Source organism: Aquarana catesbeiana, linkage group LG13, assembly GCF_042186555.1.
Source record: "Aquarana catesbeiana isolate 2022-GZ linkage group LG13, ASM4218655v1, whole genome shotgun sequence".
In the NCBI taxonomy this organism is placed as follows: Eukaryota; Metazoa; Chordata; class Amphibia; order Anura; family Ranidae; genus Aquarana; species Aquarana catesbeiana.
Window position 1 is genome coordinate 48,037,671 of NC_133336.1, and position 14,512 is coordinate 48,052,182.

The following is a 14,512-nucleotide window of genomic DNA, read 5'->3' on the forward strand; positions in this document are numbered from 1 at the left end:
GATACCCTTGCTAAAATTCTTAAGGGCGGGGGGGCGGTTGGGGGCCTGGCCAGGGCACAGGATGATCCCATTAGGGGTGCCCGGGACAAGTAGGACCCTCCCGACCGACTGATCCCATAGTCCACATCCCTACATCCCTTTCTCCTACTAGCCAGGGGTAAGCTCTTAATCTTCTATTACTCAGCCCACAGTTGTGCCCTGAAACACCAAATGGGGCCTTGTTGCTGACACTGTTTTGTTTGACACATGTTTATGATGTTGTATATCCTGCTTTTTGTCATGCTGTTATGTTCTGCCTACATTTTGATTTGAAAAATAAAAATTTATTGAAAGAAATATGAACAAAGCATATCCCTCTATAGTGTGTACTTGACTCAATCCAGAACACCAAGTGTCATTTTTGTCTGCTGCTTCATTTCTCTGCTATCAGCATGAATCACTTCTGACAAGTTTCCCTGACACCAAGACAAAAATGGTGACAGGGGAGGGAGCTCCAGTTGATTGACAGTTTAAGCTCTGTTCATGTGTGCTGTGTGAGGGGGGTGTGCCCCTATCCTCCAATCAGCTCTCCTCTCTGAGCTCTGCAGAGTGTAACTTCAGCCCACTTCTTTTCGGAACACACAGACAAGCTGTAAATTCAGCACTTTGAATGGATGTAGAGAAGACTGCAGATAGACAGGTACAACTTATGTAGGAGGATTTGTTTCATCCCTGTATGTCACCTAAGGCCAGTCACTTCACTAGGTATATGTCAGGGTTTATACCCACTTTAAGTCTGGTACACACCTACGTAGGGTTGCCACCTCATCCCTTTAAAAATTAACACATATTAATTACACAGGTTCGGTGGCTGATTAAGGAGGTCATTAAATTCACTTACCTGCATTAAATTAGTCTCAGACCCTGTGTAATTCATATGTGTTCGGGTTTAAAGGGATGAGGTGGCAACTCTAACTTACGGCTGCATTAGAATGCAACCAATGGTGTGTGGTAGGATGAATGCAGTACTGATGCGCTGATCGCGGCACATCGGTTTGCTTTTTTTTATTAAACTTTATTGAAATGTCACACTGTGATATTGTATTCATTTTACCTGCAGCAAGGCAGGCGATGGATTGTGTCGAACTGCACTGAAAAAAAAAGTAGCACATGAAATTCTTTTTTTTTTTCAGCACAGACCACTGCAATGCGATGATGTGAGCTGGTTAGCATTCTGCCTTGTCTTGTGGTAGGACTGCTCTGAAATAGCCATCCAATGCATTCCTACAGCACCTTGGATGAGCAAGCCCTTTAATGCTTTGTGTTCTTATTTATGCATTTGGTGTTTTGCTTGCTTCTGATCTCTGAACTAAATAACTAAGCATGATCATTCTAATAAAGGACAAAAAAAAGTGTCATGAGGGAGAAGGAACACCTGTCACATGACTTTGAAACTGGTCATGTGACATCACTCTCCTTGTCTCCACTATGCAGAGAACATACACCAGGACAGACTAAATAGGCCCCTTTGTTTCTGGACTCTGCTGTAAAACAGACGTCAGGCTGGGTGGGGCCTCTGATCACATATTTAGGCGATTACCGTGTTCGGTACTTACATGCCGGTGTCATCCCTGGCTGAGTCCTGGACCCCTCAATCTCTCTCCCGTCTTTATCCACACACCAGCAATAACCGCTATTGCCGTGACACTGCAGAGGGCTGAATTCTCCATAGGCATCGCACTGAGGTATATAATGCTCGGCAGAGGGGCTTCCGCCATAGTGATCGACAAGGCTCTGCTTCCACCTTTCACACATAGTCTGCGGCCTCTGGGTGGGTTCTGCTCAGCAAATAAAAGAGAGACAAGAAGGTATCCTCCATTATAATAATATAGACAAAGTGGACATGTAAAAAACATCCCACGCACTGTGCTGGCTAAACACCCCCACACACACAAACAAACACACACACACACACACACACACACACACATATATATACATACACAGCACAGCTTGGAAATTACGTTACAGCAAATCAGCCAACTTCAGACCAGGCTACAGTGAAAGCTACAAAAGTATCCTTTGTGTGACAATATAAATCATCCCAACTTGCAGCGTGACATATTTGCAGAGTGGAGCGCTCAGTTCACTATACCAGGGGTCTCCAAACTTTCAAAACAAAGGGCCAGTTTACTGTCCCTCAAACTTGGAGGGGAAGTCAGTGGGAGTAGAAAATGTTCTGGCGCTGATAACAAAACCCCATCGTTGGTGTCATTGGGAGGAATAGAGCCCCATCGTTGGTGTCATTGGGAGGAATAGAGCCCCATCGTTGGTGTCATTGGGAGGAATAGAGCCCCATCGTTGGTGTCATTGGGAGGAATAGAGCCCCATCGTTGGTGTCATTGGGAGGAATAGAGCCCCATCGTTGGTATCAGAGGGAGTAGTAGAGCCCCATCGTTGGTATCAGAGGGAGGAATAGAGCCCCATCGTTGGTATCAGAGGGAGGAATAGAGCCCCATCGTTGGTATCAGAGGGAGGAATAGAGCCCCATCGTTGGTATCAGAGGGAGGAATAGAGCCCCATCGTTGGTATCAGAGGGAGGAATAGAGCCCCATCGTTGGTATCAGAGGGAGGAATAGAGCCCCATCGTTGGTATCAGAGGGAGGAATAGAGCCCCATCGTTGGTATCAGAGGGAAGAATAGAGCCCCATCATTGGTGTCAGTGGGAGTTGTGTGAGAAGAGGAGTGGGGTGGGGCTGTGGGGGGGTCTAAGGACTATGATGTGAAGAGGTGGGGGGGGGGGACCAAGTACTCTGATGTGAAAGGGGATGCCTCAAAATTTTGCATATTCTGAAAGGCTGCCATGATCAGAAAAAGGCGGCTGAGAAGCACTGACCTAGACATACTGTATATGTGCCCTCTGGCCGCCATACTGTAAGAACAGGGCAGAGGTTTTGATTGGTGCATACCTGGAATGCCACACTGTGGCCTTCCGCTGCCAGGTGGCCTCCTTGTTCCTTCAATCTCATTGCCATTCCTGTCCACACACCAGCAGTGGCCTGTACTGCCATGGCACTGCAGCGGGACGTAGTTACCCTCTTCATCACATTCCGGTATAAAAGCTCCGATGAGCGGGGGACGAGGACCTCTGGGCTGAGCGGCGTGTCTCTTCTCCAAGCAGGGTGTGCTGGGCCGTGGTTCATCTGCGCAATAAAGAAATGAACGCACAACGCAGGTTAGAGAAGAAAAGAACATGACATAGCACTAAACATTGTTGTATATACGGTTCCTTTAGAATACTCCAGCAGGCGCTGTCTTGTGATCCCTTAGTACATTGCAGATATCTCATCATCCCAACTTGCAGCGTGACATATTTGCAGAGTGGAGCGCTCAGTTCAGTATACCAGGGGTCTCCAAACTTTCTAAACAAAGGGCCAGTTTACTGTCCTTCAGACTTGGAGGGGGAATAGAAAATGTTCTGGCGCTGATAACACCCCATCGTTGGTGTCAGGGGGAGGAATAGAGCCCCATCGTTGGTGTCAGGGGGAGGAATAGAGCCCCATCGTTGGTGTCAGGGGGAGGAATAGAGCCCCATCGTTGGTGTCAGGGGGAGGAATAGAGCCCCATCGTTGGTGTCAGGGGGAGGAATAGAGCCCCATCGTTGGTGTCAGGGGGAGGAATAGAGCCCCATCGTTGGTGTCAGGGGGAGGAATAGAGCCCCATCGTTGGTGTCAGGGGGAGGAATAGAGCCCCATCGTTGGTGTCAGGGGGAGGAATAGAGCCCCATCGTTGGTGTCAGGGGGAGGAATAGAGCCCCATCGTTGGTGTCAGGGGGAGGAATAGAGCCCCATCGTTGGTGTCAGGGGGAGGAATAGAGCCCCATCGTTGGTGTCAGGGGGAGGAATAGAGCCCCATCGTTGGTGTCAGGGGGAGGAATAGAGCCCCATCGTTGGTGTCAGGGGGAGGAATAGAGCCCCATCGTTGGTGTCAGGGGGAGGAATAGAGCCCCATCGTTGGTGTCAGGGGGAGGAATAGAGCCCCATCGTTGGTGTCAGGGGGAGGAATAGAGCCCCATCGTTGGTGTCAGGGGGAGGAATAGAGCCCCATCGTTGGTGTCAGGGGGAGGAATAGAGCCCCATCGTTGGTGTCAGGGGGAGGAATAGAGCCCCATCGTTGGTGTCAGGGGGAGGAATAGAGCCCCATCGTTGGTGTCAGGGGGAGGAATAGAGCCCCATCGTTGGTGTCAGGGGGAGGAATAGAGCCCCATCGTTGGTGTCAGGGGGAGGAATAGAGCCCCATCGTTGGTGTCAGGGGGAGGAATAGAGCCCCATCGTTGGTGTCAGGGGGAGGAATAGAGCCCCATCGTTGGTGTCAGGGGGAGGAATAGAGCCCCATCGTTGGTGTCAGGGGGAGGAATAGAGCCCCATCGTTGGTGTCAGGGGGAGGAATAGAGCCCCATCGTTGGTGTCAGGGGGAGGAATAGAGCCCCATCGTTGGTGTCAGGGGGAGGAATAGAGCCCCATCGTTGGTGTCAGGGGGAGGAATAGAGCCCCATCGTTGGTGTCAGGGGGAGGAATAGAGCCCCATCGTTGGTGTCAGGGGGAGGAATAGAGCCCCATCGTTGGTGTCAGGGGGAGGAATAGAGCCCCATCGTTGGTGTCAGGGGGAGGAATAGAGCCCCATCGTTGGTGTCAGGGGGAGGAATAGAGCCCCATCGTTGGTGTCAGGGGGAGGAATAGAGCCCCATCGTTGGTGTCAGGGGGAGGAATAGAGCCCCATCGTTGGTGTCAGGGGGAGGAATAGAGCCCCATCGTTGGTGTCAGGGGGAGGAATAGAGCCCCATCGTTGGTGTCAGGGGGAGGAATAGAGCCCCATCGTTGGTGTCAGGGGGAGGAATAGAGCCCCATCGTTGGTGTCAGGGGGAGGAATAGAGCCCCATCGTTGGTATCAGGGGGAGGAATAGAGCCCCATCGTTGGTATCAGGGGGAGGAATAGAGCCCCATCGTTGGTATCAGGGGGAGGAATAGAGCCCCATCGTTGGTATCAGGGGGAGGAATAGAGCCCCATCGTTGGTATCAGGGGGAGGAATAGAGCCCCATCGTTGGTATCAGGGGGAGGAATAGAGCCCCATCGTTGGTATCAGGGGGAGGAATAGAGCCCCATCGTTGGTATCAGGGGGAGGAATAGAGCCCCATCGTTGGTATCAGGGGGAGGAATAGAGCCCCATCGTTGGTATCAGGGGGAGGAATAGAGCCCCATCGTTGGTATCAGGGGGAGGAATAGAGCCCCATCGTTGGTATCAGGGGGAGGAATAGAGCCCCATCGTTGGTATCAGGGGGAGGAATAGAGCCCCATCGTTGGTATCAGGGGGAGGAATAGAGCCCCATCGTTGGTATCAGGGGGAGGAATAGAGCCCCATCGTTGGTATCAGGGGGAGGAATAGAGCCCCATCGTTGGTATCAGGGGGAGGAATAGAGCCCCATCGTTGGTATCAGGGGGAGGAATAGAGCCCCATCGTTGGTATCAGGGGGAGGAATAGAGCCCCATCGTTGGTATCAGGGGGAGGAATAGAGCCCCATCGTTGGTATCAGGGGGAGGAATAGAGCCCCATCGTTGGTATCAGGGGGAGGAATAGAGCCCCATCGTTGGTATCAGGGGGAGGAATAGAGCCCCATCGTTGGTATCAGGGGGAGGAATAGAGCCCCATCGTTGGTATCAGGGGGAGGAATAGAGCCCCATCGTTGGTATCAGGGGGAGGAATAGAGCCCCATCGTTGGTATCAGGGGGAGGAATAGAGCCCCATCGTTGGTGTCAGGGGGAGGAATAGAGCCCCATCGTTGGTGTCAGGGGGAGGAATAGAGCCCCATCGTTGGTGTCAGGGGGAGGAATAGAGCCCCATCGTTGGTGTCAGGGGGAGGAATAGAGCCCCATCGTTGGTGTCAGTGGGAGGAATAGAGCCCCATCGTTGGTGTCAGTGGGAGGAATAGAGCCCCATCGTTGGTATCAGGGGGAGGAATAGAGCCCCATCGTTGGTATCAGGGGGAGGAATAGAGCCCCATCGTTGGTATCAGGGGGAGGAATAGAGCCCCATCGTTGGTATCAGGGGGAGGAATAGAGCCCCATCGTTGGTATCAGGGGGAGGAATAGAGCCCCATCGTTGGTATCAGGGGGAGGAATAGAGCCCCATCGTTGGTATCAGGGGGAGGAATAGAGCCCCATCGTTGGTATCAGGGGGAGGAATAGAGCCCCATCGTTGGTATCAGGGGGAGGAATAGAGCCCCATCGTTGGTATCAGGGGGAGGAATAGAGCCCCATCGTTGGTATCAGGGGGAGGAATAGAGCCCCATCGTTGGTATCAGGGGGAGGAATAGAGCCCCATCGTTGGTATCAGGGGGAGGAATAGAGCCCCATCGTTGGTATCAGGGGGAGGAATAGAGCCCCATCGTTGGTATCAGGGGGAGGAATAGAGCCCCATCGTTGGTATCAGGGGGAGGAATAGAGCCCCATCGTTGGTATCAGGGGGAGGAATAGAGCCCCATCGTTGGTATCAGGGGGAGGAATAGAGCCCCATCGTTGGTATCAGGGGGAGGAATAGAGCCCCATCGTTGGTATCAGGGGGAGGAATAGAGCCCCATCGTTGGTATCAGGGGGAGGAATAGAGCCCCATCGTTGGTATCAGGGGGAGGAATAGAGCCCCATCGTTGGTATCAGGGGGAGGAATAGAGCCCCATCGTTGGTGTCAGTGGGAGGAATAGAGCCCCATCGTTGGTGTAAGTGGGAGGAATAGTGCCCCATCATTGGTGCCAGTGGAAGTTGTGTGAGAAGAGGAGTGGGGTGGGGCTGTGGGGGGGTCTAAGGACTATGATGTGAAGAGGTGGGGGGGGGGGGGACCAAGTACTCTGATCTGAAAGGGGATGCCCCAAAATTTGCATATTCTGAAAGGCTGCCGTGATCAGAAAAAGGCGGCTGAGAAGCACTGACCTAGACATACTGTATATGTGCCCTCTGGCCACCATACTGTAAGAACAGGGCAGAGGTTTTGTGCATACCTGGAATGCCACACTGTGGCCTTCCGCTGCCAGGTGGCCTCCTTGTTCCTTCAATCTCATTGCCATTCCTGTCCACACACCAGCAGTGGCCTGTACTGCCATGGCACTGCAGCGGGACGTAGTTACCCTCTTCATCACATTCCGGTATAAAAGCTCCGATGAGCGGGGGACGAGGACCTCTGGGCTGAGCGGCGTGTCTCTTCTCCAAGCAGGGTGTGCTGGGCCGTGGTTCGTCTGCGCAATAAAGATATGACCGCACAACGCACATTAGAGAAGAAAAGAACAAGACATAGCACTAAACATTGTTGGATATACAGTTCCTCTAGAATACTCCAGCAGGCGCCGTCTTGTGATCCCTTAGTACATTGCAGATACATCCACACTATTTTAGCCACACCCAGAAAATCACAACAATCGGTTTTTAACAAAGGCAGACATTCAAGATATAGAGCCAAACATACTTCAAATAAGAAGAATAGTCAGTGGGCCGGCTTTTCAACTGCGCAGGCGTTAACTGAACAGATGCACTGCGCAGGAGCTGTTGACGCTTCTCTTGTCTTTCCAGCACAAAATGCAGCCACTGTGCAGGGCACCACCTTAGTATTTGGAAAGCAGTGGGCGGCCTTTTCAACAGCGCAGGCATCAATCTAACAACTGCACTGAGCAGGTGCCACTATGCTGCTGCTTCAGCCATTGGCACATGCGCGGTAGCATTGGATGGCCACCAGTCCAGTGTGGCTGTTGGGTCGGCGCCTGTGCATTTGAAAAGCCAGACCCCCCCCCACGTGCCATACATTGGGCTGGTGCAATATTTATGCTAAACTGCTGGGTGGCCAGGGATGTTTGCAGGAGACAGACCTCTCACAGACTATCCCCAGCAAACAGGGGAGAAAAATATCCAATTTAATTAAATCTGCAGATTGAAAAAAATAAAAAAATCTTAAAAACGACTTTGAAATGACAATAACATGCTAAAGCTTTTAGTGGCTGGATTTACGCAAACTTAATAACCGGCAGCTTATTATTTGTGGCTTGTGGCCAACGCTTTGTGTTCAAAGCCCAACGCAGAACAACAGATGGAATAACATGGGGTTAGTTTGTCAGAAAATATCATATCTGAGCATACATACATGGCTGGCTGAAAAGCTTGAATTATACCCGCTTTTTAATTTGAAGCATATGCTGTGTGAGTGATGTTACATTTCCAGATAATGGTATGCTCATGGGGGCTGCATGTGAGCACTTTCCGTTACCTGGGGCCTGCGTGCACTGGAAGCCAACGACGATGAAGCCGGGGTTACACTGACAGGAGTAGGATCCTGGGACGTTGGTGCACGTAGCATCTGGGTCACATATGCGCTCCGCACATTCATCAATGTCTGTGGGAGAGAGAAGTCATGGAATTACAATTGTGCATCACACAGCTGCCAGTTACATGACCTCAACCGTGTATGTGAAATCCAGCCATAAACCTCGCAGTGTTTAACTAAATGGGTCGTGGAAAATGTCAGCGACTGGCCGTTGTTGAGATTATTCCATTGATGACATTATCCAGGTGTCCACTGAAGATGCTTCAAGGAAGGCCTGGGCAATTCTCATACAGAGAACCGTGCAGAGGCATGGGTTATGTGGAGGTCGGATCACAATATTCCCAACGCACACATGTTCCTAAAGATGGCTGTTCAGTATTGATGCCTGCCGCAGTGACCCCCAGGCTTGGAACTGTGGATACTCAATGAGAAGAAATGTCACCAGCACACCAAGGATTCCTCAAATGGGTCCAAAGCTTTATTATGTGGTCACATGGTACATACAAAGGCAACATTTCAGAACCACTTGCCTAAAGAAAGGGCCCTGTGTGGCTTTGAAACGTTGCCTTTGTATGTACCATGTGACCACGCATTAAATCTTTGGGGCCCGTTTGAGATATCATTGGTGTGCTGGTGATATTCCTTTGCATGTGGAGGTCAGAGGAACGTACTGGGAGCCATTTTGTTCCACCAAATGAACCAAGCTTCAGATCAGTATATGCAACATGGCCATTACAGTAAAACCTTGGATTGCAGAGTTCGTTCCAGAAACATGCTTGTAATCCAAAGCACTCGTATATCAAAGCAAATTTTCCCATAAGAAATAATGGAAACCAAAATGATTCATTCCACAATCATTTATCCATACAGTGCCTTGAAAAAGTATTCACACCCCTCGAAATTTTCCACATTTTTTCATGTTACAACTAAAAACATAAATGGATTTTATTGGGATTCTATGAGATAGACCAACACAAAGTGGCACGTAATTGTGAAGTGGAAGGAAAATGATAAATGGTTTTCAAAATGCTTTACAAATAAATATCTTAAAGGGTGGCATGCCTTTGTATTAATACTTTGTAGAACCACCTTTCGCTGCCAGCTTTGCACATCTAGAGAGTAACATTTTTGCCCATTCTTCCTTGCAAAATAGCTCAAGCTCTGTTAGATTGGATGGAGAGCGCCTGTGAACAGCAATTTTCAAGCTGTGCCACAGATTCTTAATTGGATTTAGGTCTGGACTTTGACTGGGCCATTCTAACACATGAATATGCTTTAAACTAAACCATCCCATTGTAGCTCTGTCTGTATTTTTAGGGTCGTTGTCCTGCTGAAAAGGTGAACCTCCACCCCAGTCTCAAGGCCTTTGCAGACTTTAATGCCCTGTACACACGATAGGATTTTCCGACAACAAAATCCTGGATTCATTTCCGACAGATGTTGGCTCAAACTTGTCTTGCATACACACGGTCACACAAATGTTGTCGGAAATTCTGAACGTCAAGAACGCGGTGAGGTACAAGACGTACGACGAGCCGAGAAAAATGAAGTTCAATAGCCAGTGCAGCTCTTCTGCTTGATTCTGAGCATGCGTGGAATTTTGTGCGTTGGAATTGTGTACACACGATCGGACTTTCCGACAACGGGTTTTGTTGTCAGAAAATTTGAGATCCAGGTCTCAAATTTTGTTTGTCGGAAATTCCTACAGAAAATGTCCGATGGAGCCTACACACGGTCGGAATTTCTGACAACTAGCTACCATCGAACATTTGTTGTCGGAAAATCCTTTTGTGTGTACGCGGCATAACAGGTTTTCTTCTAAGATTGCCCTGTATTTGGCTCCATCCATCTTCCCATCAACTCTGACCATCTTCCCTGTCCCTGCTGAAGAAAAACATTCCCACAACATGATGTTGCCACCACCATGTTTCACGGTGGGGATGGTGTGTTCAGAGTAATGTGCAGTGTTAGTTTTCTGCCACACATAGCGTTTTGCTATGACCAGACACCTACGCAGCCTCTGACCACCTCCTGTTATTGCTCTCCTGTACCATGTCGGAAGCCTCTGACATCTTCTCATGTAGCGTGTCTGCACAGCCTATGACCACTTCCTGTACCATATCCGCACAGCCCATGACCACCTCCTATACCATGACCACACAGCCTCTGACATCTCCTGTACCACGTCTGCATATATAATACACTCTTTAAATGTGTTTTAAAATGCATGGTTTTCCCTTTTATGAACAAGAAAATGACGTTATGCTGTTGGTCTGGTATAATGATATGGGGCTGGTATGAAATTAGTTCCAGGTCTGGTTTTCATTCCCAGTCCGGCCCTGTAGACAGTACAGCGGGTCCATGGAGAATAAACATAGCCACCCTCTATAACGAAGTCAGACTTTGGTAATTTTTAATCTTTGTCAATAAAGTGTAGATCTTACAACATTTTCTTTCATTAGTCAATTTGGTACCACTAAAGTCCCATCCAGTTCCCCCTTTTTGAGTAATTACATGTAAAAGACAAGTATGTCTTCCTGTCATTTCTGCTACATTCACACTTGAGCAGAGCAATTTTCAGGCATTTTTATTTCAGCATTTTTGAGTACATGTGCAAGTATTTTAAAAGCGTGTTTCAAACGTTTTACACACGTATTCAAGTTTCGGCCATTTTTGGTTTTAGCTAATGGAAAGCACTGGGGGAGAAAAGCAGTTCTTACAGGTTAAAGAATACCTTAAAAAACTGCTCTAAAAACTAACTTGAGTGTTTCCAGGCATTCCCAAGTCTACGGGGCCAAAAACACCCAAATCTAAAAGTAGCTCCTGTAGCGCCAGACATCAAGATGCAGGCACCTTAATGCTCATATGTGAATAGACACAATTTGATTTCATGGGATTTTGTTTGTTGATAAAGTTTCAGAGCTACAAAACACTCAGGGGTGAATAGGGCCTAAAGCAAAACTTTGATTCTGCCCAATTGGGCAGTATGTTGTTTGATTGGTTTGTGTATGGAACGGAAAGGACTCCTAGGCTCCAGAATATGTCAAATGGACAGCCATAGGTAGTTCCAGGGTGAGGCTCCTGGTGCACAGAGTCGGTCCCGGGATGGCTATTAGAAGATATGCTTGGGCTGGCCATGTCCTTTGTGTCTATAGCAAATTTTTAGTGCGACTGGGAAATATTTTTAACAACGTAATTATACATTTTAAATGAGTAACTATAAATTAATATACAGCACATAAACATTCAAATAGTTTTTAAAGGGGTTTACAACCCTCAATTATTCTCTAAGTACCAGAGATTAAAGGAAGGACATTTTACAAAGAGTTCTAAAGAAGAAGGTTCAACAATAAATGCATCTAATTATTAATTAGAGAAACAATTCCTGACCATTAACAAAGCAGCATGATGGAGGATACTGATTATAGTAGATGCAACTGTGAACTGGATTTCAGGAGGCTGCTCTGGAAAATGGCAGAAGAAATCTGATTGATTGCAGGAGGAACACAGACATCTTTCTGCAGCTTCTATGCATTAACGCCAAAGACAAGTCAGCTGGGCTGCAGACAGTGACATGTCCTGTGTCTGTCTGCTGACAGCAATTTGTGCTTTTCCCGGGTCCCGGGGCACTTATTTTCCAGTTGAAAGGAACCTGTATATGACCCGGCAACCTTCTTAACACAGGAAGTGGGAAAACAAAGCAAATTATGTGGAGGGTCTCTTTGATTTTCACACTTTGATGCCTCTTAAGACACCTTTAAAGCGTCTCCATCTATTTGTCGCTCATTCTACTATAATTAAAGTGAACCTGTCATTAACTCACCTCACACGAATATTAAAAAAAACAAAAAAAAACAAAAAAAAAAAAACATTACCAAATCACTGGTCAATTTGCTCTCTAGCTATCAATTGCATTGTTGGAGTTTGACATATTTAGAGAGTGCAGAGAGTCTATATATTTTAATCACACAGACATTATCAAGAAGTCTATGTAATTGGCATATATTATTATTATTTCAGGTACTTATATAGCGCCGTCAATTTACGCAGTGCTTTACATATACATTGTACATTCACATTAGTCCCTGCCCTCAAGGAGCTTACAATCTAAGGTCCCTAACTCACAGTCATACATACACATAATAGGGCCAATTTAGACAGGAGCTGATTAACCTACCAGCATGTCTTTAAATATGGTTGTGCGCATTTTGATTGTAAGCTCCTTGAGGGCAGGGACCTGATGTGAATGTACAATGTGTATACACTGTGTATATTGACAATGTAATATACAGCAGGTAAAATAAGTATTAAACACGTCAACATATTTCTAAAAGGTGCTATTGACATGAAATTGTCACCACATGTCAATAACAACCCATGTAATCCATACATACTTGGAACACCAAAACAAAGAAGTTCAGAAATGAAGTTATGTGTATTAAATGAAATGACACAGGGGAAAAGTATAGAATACGCCAACTAAAATGTATTTAATACTTGGTACAAAATCCTTTGTTGGTAATGACCGCTTCAAGACACCCCCTGTATGGAGAAACTACTCCCATGCATTGCTCAGGTGTGATTTTGGCCCATTCTTCCACACAGTCTTCAAATCTTGATGGTTCCACGGGCCTCTTATATGAACTCTGATCTTTAGTTCTCTCCATAGATTTTCTATTGGAGTCAAGTCAGGTCATTGGCTGGGCCATTCTAGCAGCTTCATTTTCTTTCTTTGTAATCAATCGAGAGTTTCTTTGGCTTTGTATTTGGGATGATTGTCTTGCTGAAATGTCCACCCTCGTTTCATCTTCAACATCCTGGTAGATTGCGGCAGATTTTTATCAAAAATGTACTGGTACATTTTTCCATTCGTCCTTCCTTCAATGATATGAAGTGTGCCAGTGCCGTATGCTTAAAAACAGCCACACACCATGATGTTCCCACCTCCAAACTTCACTGTTCGTATGGGGCTGTTTTTGGGGTGATGTGCCATTTGACCTCCAAACATGGTGTGTATTATGGCATCAAAAGAGTTCAATTGTGGTCTCATCTGACCAGACTATATTCTCCCAGCTTGTCTAAAAGTTGTGTAGCAAACTATCAATGAGCTTCAACATGCTTTTTCTTCAGCAATGGAGTCTTGCATGGTGAGCATGCATACAGGCCATGGCGGTTGAGTGCATTAATTATTGTTTTGTTTGAAACAATTGTACCTGCTGGTTCCAGGTCTTTCTGAAGCTTTCCCAAGTGGTCCTTGGCTCTTGGACAACTCTTCTAATAATTCTCTTCACTCCTCTGTCAGAAATCTTGCGAGGAGCACCTGGTCATGGCCGGTTTGTGGTGAAATTATGTTCTTTCCACTACTGGATTATGACCCCAACAGTTCTCACTGGAACATTCAGAAGTTTAGAAATCCCTCTGTAACCAATGCCATCAGAATGTTTTGCAACAATAAGGTTGCAAAGATTTTTAGGGAGCTCTTTGCTTTTACCCACTATGAGAGGTTTCTTGTGTGACACCTTGGTAATGAGACACCATTTTATAGGCCATAAGTTGAGACTGAACCAGCTGATATTAATTTGCACTGACAAGGGACAGGACTGCCTTCTAATTACTCAGATTTCAGCTGGTGTCTTGGCTTTCCATGCCTTTTTACACCTCCCTTTCTTCATGTTTTCATTACTTTTTCCCTGTGTCACTTCATTTTAATACACATAACTTTATTTCTGAACTTATTTGTTTTGGTTTCTTTGTATGTATTGCATGGGTTGTTACTGACATGTGGTGAAAATTTCATGTCAATAGCACCTATCAATAGTACCTGTAATAATAATAGCTAGAAGAGTAAAGGGGGGGGGGGGGGGGGTTTGTTCCTCTGAATTATTCAGCTGTGTGGGTTATAAATAGACCTAAATATCAGAATATTAATTAACATGGCGATTCACAGCCAAAGTATTCAGCAGAAGTAGAAAACAGCACCACTTGTTGGCTGCACATGATAAACATTAAGTCCTCATGCACACGGACGTTTTTACAGCTGCTTTTTTGAGCTTTTTTTGCAGCTTAAAAAGGCCTGTCTATGTTAGTCTATGGCTTCATGCCCATCTAGGCGTTTTTGAGCTGCAAGTGGCATAGGCGTTTTTAAGCTGTAAAAAAAAAAAACCAGGACCAGTG

The 14,512-nt window shown here is 47.0% G+C and overlaps 1 protein-coding gene across 1 annotated transcript in view; it reads right to left on the reverse strand.

The window, feature by feature from the left end:
• Positions 1 to 14,512, reverse strand: part of NID2 (nidogen 2) — a 119,906-nt gene that overhangs the window by 28,890 nt on the left and 76,504 nt on the right. The window contains 4 exon segments of the mRNA XM_073609210.1: positions 1,596 to 1,817; positions 2,949 to 3,182; positions 7,029 to 7,262; positions 8,282 to 8,407. Of these exon segments, the coding sequence (XP_073465311.1) occupies positions 1,596 to 1,817; positions 2,949 to 3,182; positions 7,029 to 7,262; positions 8,282 to 8,407 (816 nt within the window).